The 27487-nt window shown below is 42.2% G+C and overlaps 1 protein-coding gene across 2 annotated transcripts in view; it reads left to right on the top strand.

The window, feature by feature from the left end:
• Window positions 1-27487, top strand: part of HECTD4 (HECT domain E3 ubiquitin protein ligase 4) — a 218182-nt gene that overhangs the window by 178579 nt on the left and 12116 nt on the right. For both annotated transcript variants that reach the window (XM_068245864.1, XM_068245855.1), the window contains exons 55-71: window positions 5-165; window positions 1587-1768; window positions 2038-2243; window positions 2877-3007; window positions 5664-5869; window positions 6426-6605; window positions 8438-9732; window positions 11368-11575; window positions 12923-13146; window positions 14653-14804; window positions 18042-18145; window positions 18224-18347; window positions 19654-19844; window positions 20172-20318; window positions 22029-22148; window positions 25724-25879; window positions 26686-26789. In XM_068245864.1, coding sequence (XP_068101965.1) covers window positions 5-165; window positions 1587-1768; window positions 2038-2243; window positions 2877-3007; window positions 5664-5869; window positions 6426-6605; window positions 8438-9732; window positions 11368-11575; window positions 12923-13146; window positions 14653-14804; window positions 18042-18145; window positions 18224-18347; window positions 19654-19844; window positions 20172-20318; window positions 22029-22148; window positions 25724-25879; window positions 26686-26789 — 3891 coding nt within the window. The remainder of the gene's footprint in view (window positions 1-4; window positions 166-1586; window positions 1769-2037; window positions 2244-2876; window positions 3008-5663; window positions 5870-6425; window positions 6606-8437; window positions 9733-11367; window positions 11576-12922; window positions 13147-14652; window positions 14805-18041; window positions 18146-18223; window positions 18348-19653; window positions 19845-20171; window positions 20319-22028; window positions 22149-25723; window positions 25880-26685; window positions 26790-27487) is intronic.

The raw sequence follows: 27487 nt of genomic DNA, 5'->3' as shown, positions 1-27487 counted from the left end.
TCAGGTGAATGAGTTGGTACAGGTGGAGACCTACCTGCGGAGTGAAGGAGTCCTGGTGAGATACTGGTATCCCATAGATATGCTGGAGAGGCCTCCTGTGGGATACAGAAGGATGGCCACCAATGGCTTAGTGACTTTGGACAGCACAAATATCCAGATTCACAGGTAATTCTGCTGTTTCAGAATGGAACACATCTACCAATGTGCTCTGCCTACTACCCTGAGAAAATGAGGATTACTCGACTTGGTGACCAACCCGCTTCGATAATGATAACCAAATCGGGATGAAAATCGGTGCCGTTGAGAGCATGCCCTATCGACGATGCGGCCAATTTTAGTCCGAAATTGATTGCATGTGTCGATTGGACAGGCTGACGTATGTGTAAAGACAGACGCGCACGTGCGATACGCTAGCAACCACACAAGGCGCGTGTGTATGGAAGAGTGCGGAGACAGAGACAGCGGCAGATACAGACGGGGGAGGTACAGCTTCATGTGGGGGGTGACGAGGCAGCATCATTAGGCTGATTCCCATAAGATTTCATGCTCAATCCGATCGGGAATCAGCCTGTCATCTGTCTCTTGGTCTATCATCTGCCAGAATCGCTAGATGTATGCGGTACCTTAATACATTGTAACCTAATGTTACAATGTATTATGGTACCCATAAACTCATAGATAACAGCCACATTGAATTCCTCATGGTATTCTCCAATGAATGCACCATACTGCACTTCAAATTCGCATCAGATTTCTAGCAGATATGTGACCAGAATCTGTCAATACAACGGCTATGCAGTGGTGTTCTACTGCCCAGTGTATTTTAAAACAACCGATCATTTGCCCCACTGCTGATGACTACACCGACGTCCTGTAAACTGCCATTGAGCAGATCATATGGAATCATTTGTTAGAGCAGCTGTGGGCAAACTCTGGCCCACAGGCTGGATTTGGCCTTCGACTGCTGTGAAGCCGGCCTTTGATAGAGAGCCGGCTTCTGCTCTTCTCCCCTTCTTCCTCCCGCCGTCTTTTGAAAATTACGTGCAGAAAGAAACTAAAGAAGAACAAGAAAAGTAACTCGCCCAACCAGCGCCGATCTCCATGGCAACAGCGGCATCATGTGACCCGCCGTCATTATGTACGAGCATATCAAGTGCCGCGGCTGTCGCCATGGAGAATGCCGCTGGAGAGTGAGATTGGGTAAGTTATACCCAGTTCTTCCCCATCATTCTTCCATCGGGTGGGTGAGAAGGAGGTGGACACATTCTAGAGCAGGCATGGGCAAACTTGGCCCTCCAGCTGTTGAGGAACTACAAGTTCCACAATGCATTGCAGGAGTCTGACAGCCACAGTCATGACTCATAAAGACAAATGCATTGTGGGATATGTAGTTCCATAACAGCTGGAGGGCCAAGTTTGCCCATGCCTGTTCTAGAGGGATTTGGCCCCATCCTAAGGAAGTGTGCCCACCCCTGATTTAGAGAATGTTTTTGCATAGAATTATAGCTTAAAATGAAGTAGGTCACTGTGTATAAGTTTAAGTTGACAAAACTGGCAATAATAGTATTAATTTTTCTTCTTGTCAGGGAGCTCCTTAGATGTGAATCGGCTCTGGCAAGACTCTACTGTCGTGTTGCTTTACTCAACATCTTTGCACCAAAGTCTCCTCATACTTTTACTCGCCTGTTCCACATTCCTGCTATCCGGGATATCACACTGGAGCACCTGCAACTTCTATCAAATCAGCTCTTGACTCCGCCCCTTCCTGGTAACGTTACGCTTGTCTAGGGGCTTTCTTTCCTAAATGGCACATAGGAGAACACAGAAGACAATGAGGTATAGACACCTCCTGTAGAGTGCAGGGTACTCAAGAGACCCATTTTTTTTTTACTAGATCTCCTCATAGTTTCCTTCTTCCCTAGTTTTTAGTGCCCTGCTAGGAGGTGGATTCTGTGTCCTCATCAACCACATCTGTTATGCTTTACACCTAGTTTTGTTGTTATGGTTTGTAAAATAAATATTGACTTTATATTCCAGATGGCACCATCAGCTCTTCATCCATACTTATTGCACAGTCCTTGCAACATTGCATCCATTCTGTGAACTGCTCCACCACAGATCTCTTTTACCAGGGCAATGCTCAGCCAATCAGAGAATGGCTTGGTGTAGCAATCACCAGGGCTCTGCATCAAGGGGAGGAAAGTCTTTTGGACCTCACCAAGCAGATCTGTTCCTTCTTACAGGTTTGTGTGCCATCACTAGCAGTGGTCTAACTACAATTTATGGAGCCCCCCCAGTGAAACATTGATGCCCACCCCCAAATGTTCACACCACTTCCCTTGCCTCTCCATGGAGCCCTTCACTGCCTTGGGGTCCATCTCACAGGGGTGATAAAACAAGTGTGGCCATAATGATCTTCAAACCCATAACAAGTATAGCCACCACCTGATCTGATGTATAGACCCTTGTATCAGTAGAATGAAGGTTATAAGTTGGAGCTCTCTACAGTTCTGGGGCCCCCTTGCGGTCGCAAGGGCTGCTCCCCTCCAGTTACGCCTCTGATTACTAGAATGTATTTATCACTTTCTTATATCATCCACTGTGATGACATTTTTATCCACCATATTGATTTATACTTGAGCTGTAGAAAAGCAAGCTAGAATATAATAACTGATGCTAGCCACAAACATGATCTCAAGGTTTTCATTTCAGTTTTGCAGTTAATAGAAATCTTTCAGCCATTTTGTTTCCATACATCTGGTTTCCCCTGAATATATTTGTGAAGACAGCCAGTGGTAGAATGCAGCTATTAAGGCTTTATAGAGCATTCCTTTGATGGCTGGGTGGTTATGTTTGGCTTATCTTGTGTGTTTCAGCATGCCCCAGAACAGTTTCCTTCAGAAGAGTTCCCAGTCACAGAATCTAAAGTCAGCATGGATGTGAATTTTCCTGGAGCAGCCTTTGTTGTGGTGTCTTGTAAAGAAAGCCAGACTGGCTTCCGCAAAGAGTAAGCAAAATCTGTATTTCAGTGAACTCCAGTCTTTGATTCTATCTGTAAAAGTGTAAGTTGCCCTTTGTGCAGTTTATTTCTCACCAGGATACAGAATGGCAAAGCTCACCTGGGGTTCAGTAATTTTTTAAAGTGCCCCTAAATCTGCAAAAAAAAGGATTGAATTAAGCCCATGAAAGGTTGAATTATCTTTTATAGGAAAACCTGGTGCTGCTCGTTTTGGGATCCCTCTAATTACCCATGCTTGATCCTCTTTACTCCCCAGCCTCCTGGATGTTCCCTGAGGTAGCGTGAACCGATTTCTTTTTTACTACGTATGTGCAATTATCAAACCGCACATGTACAGTGAAAAAAAAAGCGTCAAGGTGAGCTTCATTTAGCTGTGCATGTGCAATTTGGAACTCGCGATTGCACAATCACTGCTTGAGGTAAGTTCCTGAAAGATATATGACCGAGGGATAGGAATAGGTAGGACCTCAAAGAAAATGATCAGCATCAGGATGCTATGGAGGAGGTAATATAGCTAGCCCACCATGGTCTTCATTCATTTTTTCCCCCAGTTCATGAGTACTTTAAATCAGCTCTTTTCTTAATAAATACTTAAAGGACATCCGAGGTGAAAATTAACTGTTAAGAAAAACAATTGTATCTATCCTTCTTCTCCTAAAAATTACTTTTTTTAGCTGTCCCACAGTTTTATTTTATATTTACATCTAGTTTTTAGGTTTTTACGGTTTCATTGTCTCTGCTCAATGACACTTTAAAGAGAGTCTGAAGCGAGAATAAATCTCGCTTCAGCTCTTATTTATAGCAGGGGCATGTGTGCCCCTGCTAAAACACCGCTATCCCGCGGCTAAACGAGGGTCACTTACCCCTAAATCCCCTCGAAGTCCCGGGGATCACTTCCTGATTGAGGCAGGGCTAATGGCCGCAGCCCTGCCTCTTGCGCGTCTGTCAGCGCATATCTCCGCCTCTCCCCCGTCTGTCAGCGCGTATCTCCGCCTCTCCCCCGCCCTTCTCAGTCTTCCTTCACTGAGAGGGGCGGGAGAGAGGCGGCGATGCGCCGCTGATAGACGCGCTGTGAAGCAGGGCTGCAGCCGTTAGCCCTGCCTCCAGCAGCAGCAAAATCTACGACCAAGTTGGTCGTTGATTTTGCAGGGGTGGGTTTGGGGGTGAAGGGACCCCCGTTTAGCCGCGGGATAGCGTCGGTTTAGCAAGGGCACACATGCCCCTGCTATATACAAGAGCTGAAGCGAGATTTATTCTCGCTTCAGACTCTTTTTAAAGGGAACCTAAACTGAGAGGGATATGGATGTTTCCTTTTAAACAATACCAGTTGCCTGGCAGTCCTGCTGTTCTCTTTTGCTGCAGTAGTAAGTGGATAACACACATGAAACAGGCATGCAGCTAATCCAGTCTGACTTCAGTCAGAGCACCTGATCTGCATGCTTGTTGAGGGGCTGTGGCTAAGGGTATTAGAGACAAAGGATCAACAGGAGAGTCAGGCAACTGGTATTATTTTAAAAGGAAAAATCCATATCCTTCTCAGTTTAGGTTCCCTTTACAGGAGTTATCAGTCAATAAAAGGTAAAATAAGTGCTACTTACCCGGGCTTCGTCTAGCCCAAAGTTCCCAGCATGCGCCTGCGCAGTATGCTCCGGTCCACGTGTCAGTGATTGACAGCGCCACTCACGCAGGTGCAGTACAGGCCGACCTCCAGGTCGGCCTGACGTTATCACCGCGGACCGGGAAGCAGAGACGCCGAACGGCTGCGGGCAGAGCTGCGGCGAGGGACATGCTTGGGGCTGGACGAAGCCCTTATTTTACCTTTTATTGCCTGATAACTCCTTTAATTGAAGTAGGCCAGAGCTCAAATCTATGAATTATTGACCCCTTTTATCTCTTTCCTGCTCTCAGAAGCCATTTACTGACAGGAAAGTATTTTATGGCTGTAATTACTTATCAGTGATGGTTAGGCTATAGTCTGACCCAGTCCGACCCGGTCAGAAACTGTCACTTGCATACCTGATGTTTAACTCTATTAAGCAGAAAAAGAAAAAAGAAACACAGCATAGTTATTTGTGTGCTAGGCATTGTACATACCCATCATGTCTATCTCATCATGTCACACGTCACCTCGGTTGCCCTTTCAGAAAATGTGAGTTTGTTTTCACTATAATCATAGTTTTGTTTTGTTTTTTAAAACATGGGCTTCCATCTTACTTTCAATGTTAGGTCTATGAAACGCAATTTTGCTAAACACTGTGTGCAATTATTTGGGGAACCTTGAAAGCCTCCGCTGGATCCCTATCAGACCAGAGTCAGAAAAGTATATGTAAGTGCTTTGAGGACTCCTACGTTTATCCTCCACTCAAGCAAAGCAACAGAGGCATGATTCAACCCATCCATAATCTTTTTGGACTTCTGAGGTGAAATTAGGAGTCCTTTAGCCATATTCTTCTTCACACAGAGATGCAGACGTATAGGACATTTTAGTGGGAATGACTTCACACACATTTTTTTTTTGTCACTTGACAAAAAGTCGAAGTAAAAACTTATTATAATTTTATAAATGCAGTGTAAAAAAAATGGAGGAATATTTTGTATGCCCTGTGAGAATTATTGGTCTAACCAATTTCTTATTTTGTCCTAGCTCTTCATTGTATAAAGCTCCTTGGGCTCGAATCTTGCTCTATGGCCTTGGTCATAAAGTGAAGAGAAATGGACAGCTCAATTTAATTGAATCAGTGTGCTATCCACGTGATGCGTCTCCAAGTAACACAGGCCTCACCCCACCGCCAACCACCAACCAATACCCAACAGCAATAATTCCCACTGACAAGATCCACATCAAGATAGGTAGGTATAAGTTTCTTCTGAGGCACTTGGCAGAATAAAAACTTATTTTACTGGAAAATTAGCACTTGCTAATACTGATGTAAACCTGTCACTTTCTTCTGCAACTAGGCATTTGATACATCAGATTTTCTTAGGATATCTGCAGTTATCATATCAAAAAGTATAGGGATCTGCTGATGAGTAGAGAATGGTGCTGGACACCACTTTTTCTTACCTGAACACAAGTTTTCCTCTGCCTCATCTTATCTGACAATGCATCATGTGATGGATGTTGTGGGAGAGAGAGAAGGCTTTGTTCGAGTGAACACTGCTGTGGAGACAACCATCAAATGTTTTGACATTGAAATGGCAGCCATGTTGTACCAAGCTATGCCAGATTTACTTTAGGAAGACAGAAGCTATGAACAGAGCATTCTGAAATTAATTATTCAGCTATTTACAATCTTTATGACCTGCGTTTTGGGCCTACAAGTTATCTCTGATTCCCCAGCTGTTTGGTGTTTATTTTTAGTCATGATATATGCTGATGTCTTACTCAATGTTCATACTGTTATAGGAGTGTCTCCATCGCCAGGAGCTGTTCTGGTTGTCAATTCTTTGCCCCTGGAGTTTCCACTTGCCATGGCTTTCACTGAGCAGCTCTTAACATGGAAATTAGAGGATGGAGATGAAAGATCTGAGGATGAACTGGTCACAGTCCCATCTTCTGTCTTGCTTCAGGTGGTGGAGCTTCTAGGTGAGAAGGCTTTCATTAAGCTTTGTCATGTGACCAATATTCTGTCTCTTTCTATCTCAGTGTAAGAAAAAAAAGTATTAGAAAGCTTTTTATTTTTTAAGTTTAAATGTATTTGTAATTGCATATCATTATATGTTGTATTTCAGCTTTGTATATATAATGAGACTCCTGCACACTAAGCTAATTAAAGCTTTAATGTTTCATATTAAAATCATTACATAAATTCAATCAATTAACCACTCAATACATTCATAACCCAGGCTCAAACTCACTCATCCAATTGTTTCAGCGTCAATCCACAATGTGCATCCCACACACCATATTGCCTCAATCAATTGATGGTCCGCAAGTTCAAAACACTTAGATCAGTCCTGCAGGAGTAGGCCAACTAAAAATAAAACCTCTGGAAGTACGTCTTAAAATAAATCTAGGTTGTCCTTTCTAAAAGAGAATACTACAGCGCAGACAGTTCTCAAAAAATGATGCATATAGCCGTTCAGTACGAGCCAAGAGAATCCTTCAATACAGCAAATTTACTTATTGCACAAAAATTTCCTGGTCAATATCTTGTATTATATATAAAGTTTTTAAACATCCAGCAATCCATATTCAGATGTCTGCCTCATAACGGCTTCAACTCTTCAGATACATACATCAGATAGCCTTCATAGCGCTACACTTGTTTGAGACAATCCACTTACTGTTACCAGGATTTTGATGGTAAAGTCCAGCTCAAGCCTCGCCATAGAGTAATCGTACAATGATCGGCTAAGCGTGGATGTGGCCGTCAGCAACACGAACCAGGAAATAAATTTGTGAGTGACAGGTGGGGCACTCTTTCACTCATATCCTTGCTGCCCATCTATTGATATATTGATGCCCATCTATTGATGTATCTTGACAGGAGGTGCGCCATAATCACAACCCACATCGTATTCCACATCGTATTTCAACTTTAGTTGACAGCTGCAAGGACTTTTCTTATTAAACTTGTTGGAATCCATGACAAAGCTATCTATATACCTTGGTTTCAGATACCCCAATTCTTCTCTCTCTGTCTCACTGACCCATATGTCTGCACAAAGTAGAATCTGAAAAATGTATTTTCACCACTATAGCTTTGCTGGGTTTAACTTTAAAGCCTATATTGGGCTTATTGACACAGGGAAGAGAGATCCTGCACATCTATTGGGGTTCTAGCTCTAGTTACTCCCTTCTCAGAAAGTAATAGTTGAGAGCCAAGCAAGGTAACTTTTACAATGCAAACATGCAGAAGTTTAGAGTAGTTATCAGGGAAAACACTAAAGTAACCAGAAGTATATGTGTGTTGTACAGCTTTATTAAAATGAATGAAATATATAATTATTAATATTTATTTATAAAGCACCAACATATTCCGTGGCGCTGTACAAAGTATAAAAGCAAACAAGGGGTACATAATGATACAGACAATGCTATACATCAAATATGGACACTGGTACAAAATACAGAACTGGTGGTTACAATGACAGATGTAACATGATGAATAAAATGTTATAACAGATTACAAGCTATGAAATGATTATCACATTCCATGACACAAAAGGATGAGAGCCCCACCCTTGCAAGCTTACAATCTAAAGGAATTGGGGAGGGGAGGGGGTGCAGGACTTGTTTGATTGTTTGATAAGATTTAATTTTACTGAATAGAAGTGGAGATACTATTTAAAAGTTCTTTCACGTGTCCACAATTGTGTAGTACAAAGTTTTCTGTTTATCCTTAACACGCTATCCTTTCTGGTTTTTGCAGCAATGTGTATTGATCTATTTTCTGTAAATCTGCTCTCTTTTAGCAAATTTGTTATGGACAACCGATCTAGCTGCTGTTATAAAGGAGCTTCTCTTTCATCTGCTGGCTGAACTTCTACGTAAAGTTCACCACCTCGAACAGAAGAAGAATCCCGCTGGCCTGTCCTCTTCCATAGCACTTCTGCTGAATCCATGTCTAGCAATGCTTATGGCTCTTCAGACAGAACTGCGCAAATTGTACGATGAGGAGACTCAAAACTGGAATTCAGGAAATGCATGTGGTGGCTCTGTTCCTGGTGTTACCGAACAAGGAAGGTTCTCCACTTATTTTCATGCTCTCATGGAGGTTTGCCTTGCTGTGGCAGAAGTTACTCTTCCTATTAATATGAGTTCAGCAGTCATTGTGATGTCCTCAACAAATGCCACAAATCTTAGTGACTCATCCTCCTCTTCATCGTCTTCTCCAGGTCAGACACCACAAAGCCCAAGCCTGCTGTCAAAGCGAAAGAAAGTCAAAATCAAACGTGACAAGGCATCCTCAGCAAAACGCACTACTTCACGAGGTGCTGAGAATGATCCAGCTCTACTTTCTATCGGAGGAAGCAAGCCCGAGGACATGTTATGGTTCCACAGAGCATTGACTCTTCTAATGATCCTCAGGCATCTTACCAATAAAGACCCACAAGGTTTGGGAGTCACCAATGATGCAATAGCAGATGCCAGTCAAGCACTAGTGGGCCCCACTGCTCATAGCCGTTTGCTGGTTATTTCTGGTATCCCAACCCACCTAGAGGAATCTGTTGTCAGAGGGGCTATTCGAAAAGCTTGCAATGCTCATGGAGGTGTTTTCAAGGATGAAATTTACATTCCCCTTCAGGAAGCAGAAGCTCCAAAACCAAAAGACAGAAATGAAGGTGCTGAATGCAAAACAGAGATGGAGAAAGCAGTCTCTATGCCAAATCCTGATAATATGGATATTAGCAGTTCCAGCAGTGTCACTCCTGCAGTGAGTGTTAGTGCATCTGCTTCCACTAGCCAGGCTTCCTTGTGCAGCTCACAGGGAGTTTCTCAGACTGCCAGTGAGATGTCAGTGGAGCAGTTCCCACCAGAACTTGCTGTGCCACAAGGCCTTTTGGAGCCACATGCAGTATCCAGCCAGGAGAGCCTAGACCTTTCCATATGCAGCACGGGGAGCATGGGCAGTTTGGGCAGCCTCGTAGAGCAACTAGACAATGTAGAGATTTCATCTTTGCCTGATGTAGGCTCCATGTTTACAGCCTCTTCACTGGACAACCATACGTCTATGTCTCGGCCAATTAAGGGTTTCGCAATTGTGGAGGTAAAGTCTTACTGTTAGAAAACCATATACATCATTCAAATGCACTTTTCCGTTCCTCTTACAAAAAAAATCCATAATGTAGTTTTTAATTAGCAAAGTAATTCAGTTTTAAGTAAAGAATCGAAAAAAAACAAAAAACGTACGCAATCGTTGCCTTCCAAAACAGCAGTAAGGCCTGGTGCACACCAGAGGAGTTTTTCTGAGCGTTTTGAGTTTTTAAATCTGCTGCTAATGTTCTCCTATGTGTCTGTGCACACTGGAGCAATGAGGTTTGTAAAAAAACCCATAGCATTACATTGGGAAGAGCTTTTAGAGGTTTCAAAAGCTCTTCCCAATGTAATGCTATGGGCTTTTTTACAAACCTCATTGCTTCATTGTGCACAGACACATAGGATAACATTAGCAGCAGATTTAAAAACTCAAAACGCTCAGAAAAACTCCTCTGGTGTGCACCAGGCCTAAGACATGCAGTTTTATGGGATCAATAGTTTACTTAGGTAGCACTAAGATGAATTTCATAGGCTCAACATATATTAAATAATGGCCATGTATAAGTTAGAGCTCACTGCAATCAGCGTGTTGTAGCAACTCCCAGCACCTGCTTCCCAGACTCCCCCCAATATGTTTTATCCTACCAGGGCTAGTTAGAGCCTAGGAGGTTGCCGAAAGAAGCTGCAAAAAAGCTAATCGGATGAAGCACTAACTTAAGGTGCCTATTAATTCTACAATCTTGATTATATAGAAGTGGTTAGATTGTACAATCAAGACTGTACAGTAGAGTCCCTTTACAGTAAACTCCAAGGTACCAGGAATAGTAGTTACTATATCACAAGTTTACTATATAGGAATTGGTCATACATAGTATATGTAGAGGCACATTTACTGGGACCTGAAGACTGAGTTTACTATATCAGTTTACTAGAATGAAATTCTACTTTATCAGTAATGGCATAGAGGCTGCCATATTTTATTTTAAACCATGTAAGTTGTCTGGCTGTCCCTCTGATCCTGTATCTGATCCTGTTGTGACTAATGCTAGGTACACACAATGAGTTTTTCTTGCAGCTTTACTGTCAGATTGATTATTTCCAACATGTCCAATCTTATTTCTGATCGATTTCCCATAGAAGTGATTGGAAATCAGATCAGACATGTTGGAAATAACCGATCTGACATTATATCTGCCAGAAAATCTCCTACTGTATACCTAGCCTTAGACATTAATGATGCTAGAAGCCTACTGCCAGGTAACTGGCATTGTTTAAAAGGAACAAAAATATGGCAGCCTCCATATCCCTCTCACCTCAGGTTCACTTTAAATGCATTCTCTTTTGCCCATGAAGTATTCTCCAATCTTCCCTTCCATTCAGTCCTGCTTTCCAATTCACTTCTCTGCAAAAGAATACCAAACAAAAACTGTTCTCTTCTAATCTTTTACCCAACAGGTGCATAAGATGATATAGTAGTATTTTTCAGATAGATAATCCTTAATAGATGCACATAAAGTAAATAAGGCTTCACAAATGGCATATAGCTTACGAATTGTTGTCTAGTCTGTAGCATTGGCTTCATATTTTAAGTAATCCTCAGCGCTGTAGACAGTAGCCAATCTGTTGTTTTTCCCTTTCTGGTCAGGTGCGTTCCAGAGCCAAAATTGAGAAGATACGAGCCAGCTTATTTAATAGCAGTGACCTGATAGGCTTGTCAAGTCTGGATGGTGAAGATGAACTTATGGAAATGTCTACAGAGGAAATCCTAACTGTCTCCACAGTAAACCAGAGTTTGTTTGATACCCAAGGAATTCCAGGATTGGGAGATTACTTCACGGATAAAACCCTAAAAGGTAACGTGGAGAAGTGATCACAGGTTGCTATAGGCATCTGTATATTGGAATTGGATAATGAAGCAGCAATTCCATAAAGTTACCTATTATGGGTTCTGCAAACAGCAATTAAGTCAGCTAATGGTTTTGACAATCTAGGAGTTCACTTTGATCTGCTAAATCAGTATTAGGCCTCTTGCACACTGCATGCATTTCCGATTCCCGCTTTTTAATCGTTTTTTTACCTCCGATTCAGATTTTTAATCTTTACTGCATGCTGCGGATTTTGATCCGTTTTTCTGTTGAATGTATTCAGGGAAAATCGGAATTGAAAATCGGAAACGTAATCGGAATCAGAAAATGGATTTGCAGTGTGCAGGGAGCCTTAGTTGGATGTGGATTCCTTTAAATTCCGTAACAAAAAACAAACTTCATCCTTCCTCTCCCCAGCTGCTCTCTGTGTAACCTCCAAACCTCCACTCTGTACTCCCTTCTGAGAATCTAAGGGCTGAGCCACACTGCCGAGGGCTTTGTAATCCGTCCTCACTGCATTTTGTAAAAAAAAGCACGGCCACTTTCCTGTATTTGCATTGGATTAAAATGAATTGGAGCTCAAGAAAATTGCATAAGTGGGGTGCTATGTGGTTTTCTTGCAAATTCCGATTTTTTTTTTTTATTTTTTTTTTGATTTTTTTTCCCCCCTCTTGCTGGCAAATCATCAGGAAAAAAAACCCACAATCGCACAGTGAAAAGGATCACACAAAAATCGCTCCAAATTACTTAGTATAAAATAGATCTGGAATTTTAGTGGAAATGGGCCATTACTAGTTCCATAGTAACAGTTCATTAATATAGAGACTGGGAATTGACTGCATCTTGTGTTTGTTGCATTTCAGATTGTCATGTGTGAATTTCAGTGTGTACATCCAGATCTGCTCTACATGCCTACACTTTACATTTTATCCAACCTTGAGTTACACATGGTGCTGTAGAATACCCACGCAGCTCTGGGTAGCCCAAAACTTCCCCTGCCATTCACTGAGGACCACCAGCAGTCCGAAACAGCCTGTCTGCGTGTTGGGTTGATGTGGCTCTGTAAATTTTATAAGCTATAGGCTTGATATACACCAGCAGTTCTGGATGCACGTGGAGAATAAGGGGAATAAAGAGATAATTTGCATTTTCAGGAGTGATGCATTGTGGGGGACCACAATTGCTCATTTAAAGTGGAATTATCACAAATACCTTCTGTTTTAGGAAGGCAAACTACACGTGTTGCTGTATTTCACTGTTCTCTCTCCAGTTGCTTTATTATACTCTTCCGTTTACTCCCTCACTTTGTTTATATTTTGATACATATTGTTATAGGTGAAAAGTTGGTCCCAGAAGCACGAGACATTCTAACAGAAATCTTCAAGAGCTGTGTCCATGCAGAGCAGATGCTGAGTCTGACTCCCGCCAAGTTCATCAAAGTGTCAGACATTTACCTGAGCAAAGAACAGATCAATTCTCAGACACCAGGAAACCTTCTGCACACCTTTTTCACCAACGTCCGCCCCCCTAAGAAACTCCTGGAAGACCAGCTTACGCAGGTAACAAGCACTTCTGTGTATAAATTCTCATTTTATGTAACATTGGTCTACTTGATTACTATGCTTTGTGTAAGTTTCGTCTTTTTTCTATTATAATTGAAGTTCGTTTCCTAGGGGGACAATTAATTTTCTTTAAAGGGACCTGAATTCAGAAGTCCTCTCTGCTCTAAAATATACACAACAGCATAATAACCTTTAAACAAAAAAATGTATTTGTTACAGCCGATACAAATCTTAAAATATATCTGCACTGTTTCTACTTCCTGTTTGATGAAAGCAGACATAATGTTTATAGCCTGTGCTTTCAAGTGGGCTTATCTGCCATAGGCAGTCATGTGACACGGGAGGATCAAATTACAACTTGAGATTAGACACAAATGAAGGGGAATTAGACAGCCTAAACTCTCTAAATACATACAGGGTTCATTTCTCTGTTTTCCTTTTGTCCTGTGCAAGAGTTTGGGTCCACTTTAACTTATTATATACTATTATATACTACATTTAACAAAGAAGTTGGGCACTATGGCTTCATTCGGTAATGCTGAAAACAGCTGACTTTACGGAGCACTTAGTAAAATGTTAATTCATCAAAGCAGTTACCGCATGAGAAGCAGACATTCCTGTGCAGAGAGATAAATTACCGACTTGTTAAGTGATTACCTCAACACATGTCAGTAAAATGTCAGCAAATGTTAATTCATCAAGCTCACAGCATTCGATAACATGTGCGGTGTTTATCTCCAGCTCTCCCCTGTCGATAAGGAGCTTGGAATGCCTTCTCCATGTGTGACCGGACCATAGAAACCTCCCCTGTCCCCTGCAAGTGCTGCTGATAGGTTGGCCAGGCTTCTCAGGTGGAACAGACCCCCCAGGCAGCCAGGGGAGAGAAAAGAATTAAAGTTATTTTCCAGGCACCCTTCTTTTCTAGGCACCCTTCGGTAGTGTAACCCCTTGAGTGCCTGTTTAAATTTGCAGGGATGCAAGTGGGAGCTCGTGGCAAAATGACCTAAGCAAGGAATGTGTAATGTTTCTCAGCAGTTCATCTAAGCTGTGGCAAGTAAATAGTAACTTAAGACTAATGAGACCGATTCAGCAAGAGCAGAGGCAGCACAACAAATATAAAAGGCACATGTATAGGGATGTCGGTGCTGCCTCTTTCCTATTGTAATGCCCTCACTGCACGGACCTCTTCGGTAACTTACCGAACATCTACCACATGTGTGAAAATATTGATGAATTAGCACAGTGAAGTGTAAAATACCGAATGCGGTATTTTAAGGACTGGGATTTTGTTATCGAACACCCTTTGATGAATTGAAGCCTATATGTGATATTTTTTTTTTTTGCCTTTAATGGAATGCTTAGTGCAGATCATGTGCATCTCGTACAGTATGCAACTTCTTTTTTGATGCTACAAGTGCTCTAACACAGCAGGTCTAATTGTCCAGCAATATTTGTTGAAATGCATCGACTTTGGTGTTACCAGTTTCATTTTCTTGGCTATAGATCCTGAGGAAGTACGGTATTCCTAAACCAAAGTTTGACAAAAGTAAATACAGTAAAACTGGGAAAGAGCAGCATCCTGTGAAGGTTGTCAGTACCAAGCGGCCAGTGAGCAAACCTTCTGCCAAAGACAAAGCTGTACTAAATAGTGTTCGGTAAGTTATCTTTCCTCCCTCTCTCCCTTCTCTCTGCCTTATACTGAAATAATGGAAGTTTACTGTAAGTCCTTTTCTTACTGTAATGTAGTAATAAGATAAAAGCAGAGGTGCCAAAAAGTATAAAATACAATAAAAACAGTTTAAACTGCTTTTAGTGTATTTTAGTGCCTTTGTTTTTATCCTATTTCTACATTATTGTTTATCCACCCTTGGTGGAGGAATGTGTTAAGAACTTGAACAAACCGCTGCAGGTCATGGGATCATGATTGAGGACACGCAAGCAGCTAGGTGTGACAGTGGCACGACCCAACAGACTAGGAGAACATTGGATTTTTTTTTTTATTCAAAGACTATCACACAATGAGCGCAGAAGAACAATACAATCAATGTGTGGTAAATACTGACAGGGATTAAATAGGGATTCCAAATAAAAGGAATAAAAGGAGCAAGGAAAAACCCAGGTTACTCCTAATAATCAAACAGAACGAGATGGAAAAAGTGCCATATTTTCAGCATAGGCTATGCTTGAATAGACTGCGGTAACTGTATAAACATGAATCAAACAAATAATAACAAAGGCAATATGCAAACTTATTCTAAACGAGGTAGAATTTTATCCCCGTCTTGATTCCAGTCCAGCAACTTTAAAGACTATTGAAATCAAAACCAGGCATGATTGTTACTGAAATTGTTGCGTTTCTTTGAAGTATAATAATATAAGGATAGTTCCTATAAGAACCATGCTTTCTTATGCTGGGAATACACACTGCTTGCTTGATTCTCTTATCTTCCACTCGTTTTACTTCTATCAGAAATCGAGCGGCAAAACGTTTGAGCGGGAGATCGGACATGTAGGCAATTATCTATCTAACCATCTATCTGCCGCAAAAACGACCCTTGTATTCCCAGCATAAGTGCTATTGAGTCATTCTAAATTAATAATTTGTCCTTTAATTGTTTTTAGTCAATGAATCATTAAAGCTTTCTAAAGTTGCAAAAAATGTATATGTGTGCATGTCTTTTTGTAATGAGTTCTCAAGCCAGTCCATTAAAAAAACATTGTATAATTTAAGTTTAAATTGGGTAAGCGTGGCCATACAGCAGACGACTTGGCGACGGATCGACTATACGATTTGATTATTATAATCTGACTCTGATGAAAATTGGTGCCGCCAAGTGCATGCCCTACCCATAATGCAACTAATTTCGGGACGAAATTGGTCACATATATTATATCGGTCGGACATGAAGTAAGAAGTCGGGCTGTTGTAGTTAGTCAGGTGCAAGGCGGTAATGGCAAACGATAGCTGGACGCGCGTTGAAAGCCCATTTTTCCATAATATATAATTGTGTATATAATGTGTGCATTTATACATTACCTGTCCCGTGTCGCCTTGTCTGTCTGTCTTCTGAATCCCGGATCTTCTGTTGGCCCCTTTCACGCTGTCGGCGCATGTGTGACGTCACACTACAACAGGATTCAGAAGACGGACAGACACCGTGACACCGGACATGTAATGTATAAATGCACACATTATATATGTTACGGCCAGAACCCGAAGTTTGGCCACTTCGGGTTCTGGCCGGCCAATGTGCGAAGTGGCCGCTACGCGGTGGCCAATGTTAGAAATGACATTTATTCCTGAAAGATTAATGTCTTTTTATGCGGCAAATGTAACAAAACTTAGTGAATTGAATGGAATTAAGCTGGCGGCAATGTAACAGATCAAGCCGCCGGCTTCTGCTCTGCCTCCTCTCCTCCCCCCCTGCCTCCCTCTCTCCTACTGGCAGCTGGCGGGGACACTCGTCGTTCGTGGCTGCAGGGAAGCAGAGCGGGGAGGCTGCAGACATCGCTTCTGCCCGTACCTGCTCTGCAGGAACGAACGGCAGGATTGCCTGCTGCGACGAACGACTCTGGGGGGACACGCATGTCCCCGCTGGCTGCCCAGTATAGGAGAGGGCCAGGGGGGAGGAGAGCGAGCTGAAGCCGGCGGCTTGATCTGTTACATTGCCGCCGGCTTAATTCCATTCAATTCACTAAGTTTTGTTACATTTGCCCGCATGTAAAGACCTTCATCTTTCAGGAATAAATTTCATTTCTAACATTGGCCGCCGCGCAGCGGCCACTTCGCACATTGGCCGGCCAGAACGTGAAGTGGCCAAACTTCGGGTTCTGGCCGTAACACATTTATACATTAGGTCAATAGTGGCGAGGCGGCGAGCATGGGCGTAGCAATCACCCCTGCGACACCTGCCATTGCAGGGGGGCCCAGAGGCTTTAAGGGGCCATCCACCTCTGTCTCCCCAACCGCAAGTGCAGCCAATTAGCAAATAAACCTCCCCATTCACTCACAAAAACTTTTTGCAGGAACGTGTGTAATTTTTTTACTGCTTCAAGCGGCTGCTTCACAGCAGAACACTCTCTGCTGCCATTTGCCAGCTCCCAAACCCGTGGGGTTCAGGGACAAAAGGGGCCCCATGCTATAATTTTTGCAGGGGGGCCCTATTACACCCCTGCTTGAGAGATTTCATGCTGAAATTGATTGGGAATCGGCTTGCGGTCTATGGGCAGTCAACAGATCTCTTTAATCAGATTTGTTTATATAGAGATTTGTCTCTTGGTCGAATCTGCCCATCATCACTATATCTATGATTACCTTGAGAGTTAGCAGGAGGGGGGAAATCCTTTGCTTCAACATGGTTTTCCTAGCCACCACTGAAATGATCACAGCAAGTCTTTGAATTTTTCTTTAAAAGAATCTATTTGATAGAGCCATTGTGTTATTATCCCATACCTAATCGGGTATTATGTTTGTTTTTTTCATTTGCAATTGCTTATTTTGTTAGATAAAGTAAAATTGAATGATTTGGTTGTATTGCTGTATGTTCGTCGCCTTTAATGTGAGAATTCAGAATATAACAAGTGCCCATTTACGGCAGCTGGCAATTTGATGCAAATGAAAGCTATGTGTAATGCTTGGTACACACGATGCAATTTTCTGTCAGATAGATTATTTCCAACAGGTCCGATCTGATTTCCAATCGATTTTCCGTGCCTTTCTATGGAAAATTGATCGCAAATTCGTTCGTAAATCAGGTTGGACCTGTTGGAAATAATAGATCTGACAGAAAATCTGTCAGAAAATTGTATCATGTGTACATGGCATTAGTTATTTTTCAGCACGGATTTCTGTGTTGATCGTAGTATAATGTGTGTAAATGTCACATACCTAGAACTGCTCTCAGTGAAAAGAAGCCAACTGTGAAACCAAAGTCTCCAGACAAGAGTCGCCCAGATGAAAAGGACAATGACAAGTCTCCCACTAAGAAGCAAGAAAGTAGGTTCTTATTATGAATACGTATACTTTGTGATTGGTGCTTAGCTTGGTATAACATTTGTTCCTCCACACTTTCAGTTGCAGAAGAAAAGTATCTGACCCTAGAAGCCTTCCACAAATTTGTGGTTGACAAAGCTAAACAGGACATTCGAAGCATCTGGAGAGCTATCCTAGCCTGTGGCTATGACCTTCACTTTGAACGGTATGAACATTTGGATCAGGTCTACAAATAGGATATACCAATATTAACTTTGTTGACTCTTTGAGGTCTGGGATGAGTCAAATCAGCCTACATTTTCTTTTTTACCCCTAATTCACACACTATTTTCACACATGCTGTAAAAGCTTGGTAATTTATCAAAAACATGGCTTTAATTCACTTAAAACCTGGCCGGTGAAAACAGGGACGGATCAAGACCAAGTTGCGCCTGGGGCAAGGTCAGGTTTTGGCGTCTAAACTGCCATTCATTTTGCCACCTTTTTAAGAATTAAACAAACTGCGCCTGGGGCAAGATACCTGCTTGCCGCCCTAGCCCCCCCCCCCCCCCCCCCACACACACAGATCCGTCCCTGGGTGAAAAGTATAAGTCTAACCAGCTGTGAAGTAGGTGTCTGCAGCAAGTTGTGTTCTGCTATGGTGATATTCTCCCACTTCTGGCCAAAGTTGTTCTGATTCTTCAGGTGGTCTGCCTAAAACCTAAGCATTCCTTTGCAAGAGCTGCTTGTGACAGCTTACAACAGTAGAAGACATCACCAGTGTCCCTTTATCTGCTTGCATTGCCACTAGTGGGCCTTCTCTCTATATCAGTCTATAGATGTGCACATCTAAAGGGATACAGGGTTTGCACTGCTTTTGCATTTCATGTTTTTTTTGCTCTCTGTTGTCTTGCCTGGGAGTATATCAGCACCAATGGAGTGAGGAGTAGGATGAGGTGGCGCCCCCTATTGCTGGTCTTCTTTGTTCAGTTCAGACAAGTGTGTTGTTTGTTAGGCCAGAATATCAATATAAGCTCTGTTTCCATGGCTAGATCTACACTCCTCTTAACTGCACTCATAACCCTGTAAAGTCCTACCTGAAATGTAGGTGGCCATAACATTCGTACACTGTTGGTGAGGAAGTTAAGCTACTGTATATTATGGGAAGCTTGCTGAGAAACTGGATGTACTGTCCAAGTAACTTCTCATCTGAAAGCATGGATGAGAACACCTAGGAACTAATGAATGTTCCTGAGGCATCTCCAAACATTCCCAGTGGGAATATATTATCGGCAATCCAACTCTGTGTAATATGTTAGTGTTTTATAAATAAAGTTTAATAATAATCTGTACTGGATCTAGTATTTTTACAACTTTTACGTAATCCACTTCTGCTGGAACACTTGAGAAATTCACTGGATTAAATATCTGCATATGCATACTTACTACTGTTCTACGCACTTCTGTTTCCAGTATTCAAAATCAGTTCTTTGGTATTAGCAGGAGTCATGTGGTATTATTTTTATCTTCAGATGTTCCTGTACTGACACACGCCATGCCCAGAAATCTAGCAGGAAATGGACCCTTGAAATGGATGTAGCTTTAGTTCAGTATATCAATCGACTTTGCCGTCACCTGGCCATCACCCCTGCTCGCCTGCACCCTCATGAGGTCTATTTGGATACTTCAGATGCTGCTGATCCCAGGGTGTCTTGTCTGCTGAGTAAGTAGTGACTTTTAAAATGTGGAGTGGTGCGGTTTCTCAGGGAACTTTCTGGGTGTACTTTGTGATTACTGTGATATTGTTCCTTTCTGCACACTCCTTTACGTTCCATATTCTATGGTTTGGTTGATAGTGCTTGCCCACTTCTATTTTTTCAATTCTTTTAAAATGTAACTGTTACATGCCTGTTTCCATATTGATAGCTTCATTAGTGCTTGGGTTTCTTGATTAGAGTGGACACTAAAATGCCTGTTGCTTCAATAAAATGTACATGAGAAGTGAACTGTATTGCTGTTTAACAATGTGCTACTTTCTTGTTTTCTTCAGATGTTCCCATAGAAAGCCTGCGACTCCGTTTTGCTCTCTTGCAGTCTTTGAACACGACATTGGAAACCTTCTTCCTGCCACTTGTGGAGTTACGACAAACAGAAATGTATATGCACAGCATAGCTTCTTTACTACAACAAGCAAAAGGTGTGCAAGCCTTTCGTGCTAATACACACATTGCACATATATTGTATTGCTTCACATTGGGGTCCGTGAACACAAATTACAACTGATGTCATGTCTGCATTCTCCACTGAACCAGCAGATATATATTATGGGGTTGGCTTACTAAGTCTAGAGAACGAAAGTAATCCAACTATCATGGATTGGATATTTTACTGACTAGGCTGCAAATTTTGCAACTTTCCCATGGTTCATAGCAGAACATATAAGGGGTTGCTGGAATTGGTAAATTGGTGGTTGTGCTACTGAAGTTATTTGCATGTGAACAGAGCTAGGACTTTCTGTAATAAATCAAGGATGTCATTTTTTAATCTTGATCATAAAATAGTTTTGGGGCTTGACTGTCCAGTTTTGATGCACATCATTTCAGCTTTTTTTGTTCTCGGTCAAAATATTTTTTCCTCACAGAGCAATAGAGGAAAAGAAAGGGACTTTCTTGGGGTTCATTTGTTTTATATGAAAATGTACTTCTATACATTAGATCTTAAGGCTGGATATATTTACACTTTGCACATTTCATAAAGCACTAGTTATGAGTGTGAACTGCAATGCAAACTGGACATGGACATAAAATACAAGGCCTGCATGCAGTGAGGCTGCAACAACACAGAGATGTGAACAGCCCAATAGGATTGTACGGGCAGTGAGAAGATATGCAAAATTATTCTACAACGCAACTGATGCAGTTTGAAAGAACCCGAAGTATTTTTGATTCAACAGTATAAATATGAATTCAGAAAATATGTATTGGGGCACAGCTCCTACTTACACCACAAGTACAGCAAAAAGCTGCAGAACTGTGGAGAATCATGACCCAACCCATAAAAACAGGAATCGGGGGGGCCACACACTGTGAAGCCTTGGCTAAATTGGACCGGTCCCATGCAGGTCAACCACACCACATGCATTCACTGGCCAGGCTCTGTTACTATCCTAGCTGTAGCCCGGCATAAAGGGTGTGAACCATTTGCTTTTCAGTATAATTTTGAAGCGGAGATGGGATGGAGCCTATGGATGCCCAAATTTATGTAATATGCGCAGGTTTCACACATTGCAGATGTTAATGGAAGTTGCGGAATTCACTATGACCCTCTATTTCCACATGGAAGAAAATAACTGAGTGAAATCAATGCGTTTTCGCCACAAAATCACAGATATTATTTCACTATTAACAGTCAATGTTTCCGATGAAAATTAATAAAGTGCATTTTGACGTCAGGTAGCTTTCAGATATTCACCAGGGCCGGCGCTACCATAGAGGCAAAGGGGGCAATTGCCCTAGGGCCCCAGAGCTTGTAGGGGCCCCCAAGGTGTCTCCCTCCAACTTAACTGTTGTTCCCCGATGTCCCTGCAGAGTCTTCAGTCAGATGGTGTCATCACCTGCCTCAGGATCCTTGGGTGAAAATTTGGCTGCAACAAAGGGTCTCTACTGACGATTTTTGATTGGGGGGGGGGGTGTCTACAGGGGGGCCCCGGGGTTAATTTTGCCTGGGGGCCCCATTGTTCTTAGAACCAGCCCTGCCTGACACTGTACTATGAATGGCTGTATGCTTTGCGCAAAATATCTTCTCTTGGGTATCTTCAAGAACTAAGTATAATTCAGGTATCATATTAGTGGAATTACATACATGGCATGGACTTAATTTGCTCTTCCTTTGTTTCTTTTTAATGTAGGACTGATCTTCTATGATACCAAAGTGACAGTGATGAACCGTGTTTTGAATGCCACCGTTCAGAGGACCGCTGACCATGCAGCTCCAGAGATCAGTCTGGATCCACTGGAAATTGTGGGAGGTCAGTCAAAGATTTATAAACCAATATGGAAACTGGCTAATTGCTTTAATAAATTCAGTTTGGGGGTATTAACATGGGCAGGGGAGACCAGTTCAAACCTACACATACAGGGGATTTGGTGAAGTTGGATGCATAAGATTGCAGAACTAGCGTTATCAGAGACACTTGGATCCTATGTAAGGTTTGTGTCTGTTTTTAAGTTGGGGAGGTTTAACCTCTCCCCCTGCCTGTGAACCAGAACAGTCTGACAGATTGAGGAATTGCTCAAGTGCTGCAGTTGTGATAAGGAACATAGGATGTTTGTAGACCTCCCAGTGTCCGTCTCTGTCCTCCTTGTTTCGTCCTCTATGCCCCTTTGTGTCCTCTGTTTGTCCCCCTGTGTCCTCCTCTGCATGGGCGCAGTACAAGGAGTCCCCGACATTTCGGCGGGTTGGAGGTTCATATTGGCAGGTTCATATTTGGACTATAAAACACAATTTTTGAGGGAGAAAAAGTGAGTTTTATAGTCCAAAAAATACAGTAATTTTAAAATAGTTTGGAAGATTTTCCTATTTCATAATTTATTTTTGAACTCTGCATGTACAATTCCAAATCCTAATGAGATGTGAGCTCTAAAAAGGGATACATGGCTTTATCCATATTATAGTTAATGCTTTTGTTCCATATTATTATTGTTATTGTTACTATTTACATAGAGCTGATTTTTTTCCACTGCACTTTAAAGAGTCCATAGTTATGTCACATAACTCCTCTTCAGAGTGGCTTAACCTCTAATCCCCCGTTTTGAGGGAAGCCAGTTAACTTATCTATGTTTTGGGGATATGGGATGAAATCAGAGTGCCCAGAGATGGCGCCTGCAAAAATGGGGTGATCATACAAACTCCATGTGGATAGGGTTGTAGCGCAGTTTCAGACTGGGGACCTAAAGCTGCAAGGTGAGTGCTGTCCTCCACATAAGTGTAGCACATTTAAGTATACTTTATCGTTTGTACATAGCTAGGATAGGTCGAGCTCTTTTATTTATTTATTTATTTTTACACCCTGGCTACTGCTTCCCTCTTGGATGAGAAAAGTAATGAAACAAACACTTTGCCCCCTACACAGAACTAAAATAAGATGTGGCTCCGCCTAGCTTTCAACAATGGCTATGCATGAGACTTGAACAAAAGATGCAAAAATCTATTACCCCTTCGCACACTCACATGCAAATGTTCAAACAATTGCATTCACAGATTCACTCATCCAGGCACAACTGTTATCCCTACAGCTAAATTAAAAAGGGTTTTAGTTCACAGAAGAATGCATTCTTATGCTTAATCACCTATACTGCGCAGAAGTACCCAGGTAAACATAGGTGTCCTAACTCTGGCCCTGTAACATGCATAGTGCAGACATGCAAACACATTCATTGCATCAAACCTATCAATGGATTAGGAGCACACATCCTAACTTCCTCTCCTGGGAAAGACAGTGCATCTTACCAATCGCACAAGGGAGCTAATGTTATGTGTCCATGTGCACCATGCGCATACACCAGCATAAGCTGTCTGCATGCTGACAAACATACAGGGGAAGGGGGGAGTGCACCGAATTGGACCCTAGCCACAGGGGTCAATGATAAGAATAAACATACATATATCCAGGCACATCGCCTCTGGTTAGGACATTAAATAAATTATTAGGGAAAGGGAGGTGCTGAAGGGGGTGTGGCTGGAAAACAGCAAAAATCTATTACCCCTTCGCACACTCACATGCAAATGTTCAAACAATTGCATTCACAGATTCACTCATCCAGGCACAACTGTTATCCCTACAGCTAAATTAAAAGCCAGGGTTTTAGTTCACAGAAGAATGCATTCTTATGCTTAATCACCTATACTGCGCAGAAGTACCCAGGTAAACATAGGTGTCCTAACTCTGGCCCTGTAACATGCATAGTGCAGACATGCAAACACATTTATTGCATCAATTTAGCAATTTAGCTGTAGGGATAACAGTTGTGCCTGGATGAGTGAATCTGTGAATGCAATTGTTTGAACATTTGCATGTGAGTGTGCGAAGGGGTAATAGATTTTTGCTGTTTTCCAGCCACACCCCCTTCAGCACATCCCTTTCCCTAATAATTTATTTAATGTCCTAACCAGAGGCGATGTGCCTGGATATATGTATGTTTATTCTTATCATTGACCCCTGTGGCTAGGGTCCAATTCGGTGCACTCCCCCCTTCCCCTGTATGTTTGTCAGCATGCAGACAGCTTATGCTGGTGTATGCGCATGGTGCACATGGACACATAACATTAGCTCCCTTGTGCGATTGGTAAGATGCACTGTCTTTCCCAGGAGAGGAAGTTAGGATGTGTGCTCCTAATCCATTGATAGGTTTGATGCAATGAATGTGTTTGCATGTCTGCACTATGCATGTTACAGGGCCAGCGTTAGGACACCTATGTTTACCTGGGTACTTCTGCGCAGTATAGGTGATTAAAGGGACTCCGAGCAGTGCAGAAACTATGGAAAGATGTATATCATTTTAAAGCTCTCTTTCTCCTCTTTCCAATGATATATAAACCGCCACCCTACGTCTTTTAGTTTTCGCTATTTTCGCGATTGAAATTGCCGCGGCCGCGATTTCGATCGCGAAAATAGAGAAAACTAAAAGGCGTAGGGCAACGATTTAGGTGTCGTCAGAAAGAGGAGAAAGAGAGCTTTAAAATGATATCCATCAAGACATAGTTATAATGTATTACACAGGACGATACTTTCCCCAGTGTCAGCAGCTCCATTTTGCTGAATGCAGCTGCTGACTTTGACAAAAAGTCGCCCTGTGTAATACAATATAACTATGGCTTGATGGATATCATTTTAAAGCTCTCTTTCTCCTCTTTCTGACGACACCTAAATCGTTGCCCTACGCCTTTTAGTTTTCTCTATTTTTGCGATCGAAATCGCGGCCGCGGCAATTTCAATCGCGAAAATAGCGAAAACTAAAAGGCGTAGGGTGGCGGTTTATATATCGTTGGAAAGAGGAGAAAGAGAGCTTTAAAATGATGTGCATCTTTCCATAGTTTCTGCACTGCTCGGAGTCCCTTTAAGCATAAGAATGCATTCTTCTGTGAACTAAAACCCTGGCTTTTAATTTAGCTGTAGGGATAACAGTTGTGCCTGGATGAGTGAATCTGTGAATGCAATTGTTTGAACATTTGCATGTGAGTGTGCGAAGGGGTAATAGATTTTTGCTATTTTCCAGCCACACCCCCTTCAGCACCTCCCTTTCCCTAATAATTTATTTAATGTCCTAACCAGAGGCGATGTGCCTGGATATATGTATGTTTGTTGAACAAAAGATGGTCTGGTCTGTTGGATTGAAACTCAAATAACCTTGTTTGCTATTAGCTTAAAATATGTAGCTGCTCAGTTGGTGCTATTTTTTAATATTCCAAATGGTTTCATTAGCAAACCTGTCACATATGGTATTTCCTAATCCATCATCAGTAACTTAACATCCATAACTAATATTTCATGTGCATGATTTGCTCCTTTTGTGATTTGGTTCCTCTTGTGTTTGTTCCATCTAGGTGAAATTAGGACTTCTGAGAACGCCTACTTCTGCCAGGCAGCGCGGCAGCTGGCATGTGTACCTTCCTCCCAGCTATGTGTGAAACTGGCAAGTGGTGGGGATCCAACGTATGCCTTCAATATACGCTTCACTGGGGAAGAAGTGCATGGAACAAGTGAGTCAAGCAGGGTTGTTATGAAAGGTTTCCCAGTGACCAGGGGCATAACTACTAACCACAATGCCCCCACCTAAGAAATCTGCCCTCCTCCTATGGTTACCACCTGAACATACCCCCCCCCCCTTCCCACAGCAAAGGTGACCAATTTATCTTCCCTCACCCAATAGCAATGTGTCCTGTAAATTACACCTCTTCTCCGATACTCCAGTGCTGGGTCATCTGCTCTTCACCACAAACATTCAGTGTGCAGCAGCATTTCTCTGTAAGACTCCTGATGTATGTGATGTGACATGCATCGGGAACCTTACAGAAGAATGTAGAACATCAGGCATCTGTATTCAAGAGGAGAGACGAGAGCCCAATGCTGGAGCAGATATGCATCTTTGTATGGGGGCCACAGGCTAGCGACACATTCTGTTATGACACATGCTATCGGGGTGGGCGGGGGGGTGCAGAGCAGTTTCCAGCGGAAGGGGCGGAGGGGAGACTGTGCTGTGCACTCAGCCAAGACGTTTTTGACAGTTAAGATCTCTTGGCGACACATTGGGTCTGCTGTACACATGCTAGATTCTCAGGAGACGTGGCCCTGGCTGGCCACCTTAGATTTTTCTATCAAAAGAAAATATAATTTTTCATATATAAGGCAGGGAACTAATTGTTTACTAGTAAGTTTATTGACAGGTTAGGCTTATGCTTATTGCTGCATCGTAATATTCTAGGTGCGTCTCTGTGTAATTGCTGCATCAGCCTGTTAACTAAATGGAAATAATCAGTAATTTGTAATGTTACATCTTGTTTTTCAGGTGGCTCCTTCCGCCATTTTCTGTGGCAAGTGTGTAAAGAACTCCAGAGCTCGTCCCTATCCCTTCTGCTGCTTTGTCCCAGCTCTGCAGTCAACAAGAATAAGGTATCACAATGCGTGTGCTAAAACTCTGGCAGACTGGTGTCAAGCACACAGAATTGTACATTTCTTGTTTAATTTCTTACTGGAATTCAGCCAGTGTTGGTGCACCCTCTGTTGTAGACATAAGAGAAGTAGTAAATTTAAATGAGCGTCTGAGAGGAAGTGGTACTCAGTGTCTTCATGTAACGTAGTGCCCGAGTTGGGTGTGAGCAGTCCGATGGACTGTTGCCACGGTTTAAAGATAGTCTGCTCTGATTTGACAAGTCTTCAAATTCATAGCAGACAATAGACTGGAATAATGCAATAATTTGTAATAACCTTTAAACCCCAAACTGCTTGTTGTATCAATGCTGTGTATAGTTTTTAACCTGCTAGTTATTCTGTACTAAGGGTACACTTTATTCCACATGTTATAAGAAATCATTCTAAGTCTGCCTATAGAGAATGTGTAATAAGATTCCTCTGGAGCTGGTTCTAGAGCATGGAGGCCTCTTGTTCATGCCTATGACGTTAAGTTGTGGTGGATGACTTCTGTAGTACTCATTGAGGTTTGAAAGCATCGTTCACTTTGGCCAGGATTATCAAAAGTCAAAATGCCAATCACCATTGCTTTCCTGAAACGCACTCCATCCCCCCCCCCCCCCTTCTTCTTTCTTAGCAGCCAGTATTTATTTTTATGTACAATATTTATATAGTTCCAA

Source organism: Hyperolius riggenbachi, chromosome 1 (genome assembly GCF_040937935.1).
Source record: "Hyperolius riggenbachi isolate aHypRig1 chromosome 1, aHypRig1.pri, whole genome shotgun sequence".
In the NCBI taxonomy this organism is placed as follows: Eukaryota; Metazoa; Chordata; class Amphibia; order Anura; family Hyperoliidae; genus Hyperolius; species Hyperolius riggenbachi.
Note: the sequence above shows the minus strand (reverse complement) of the source record. Positions and strands in the feature narration are given on the sequence as shown.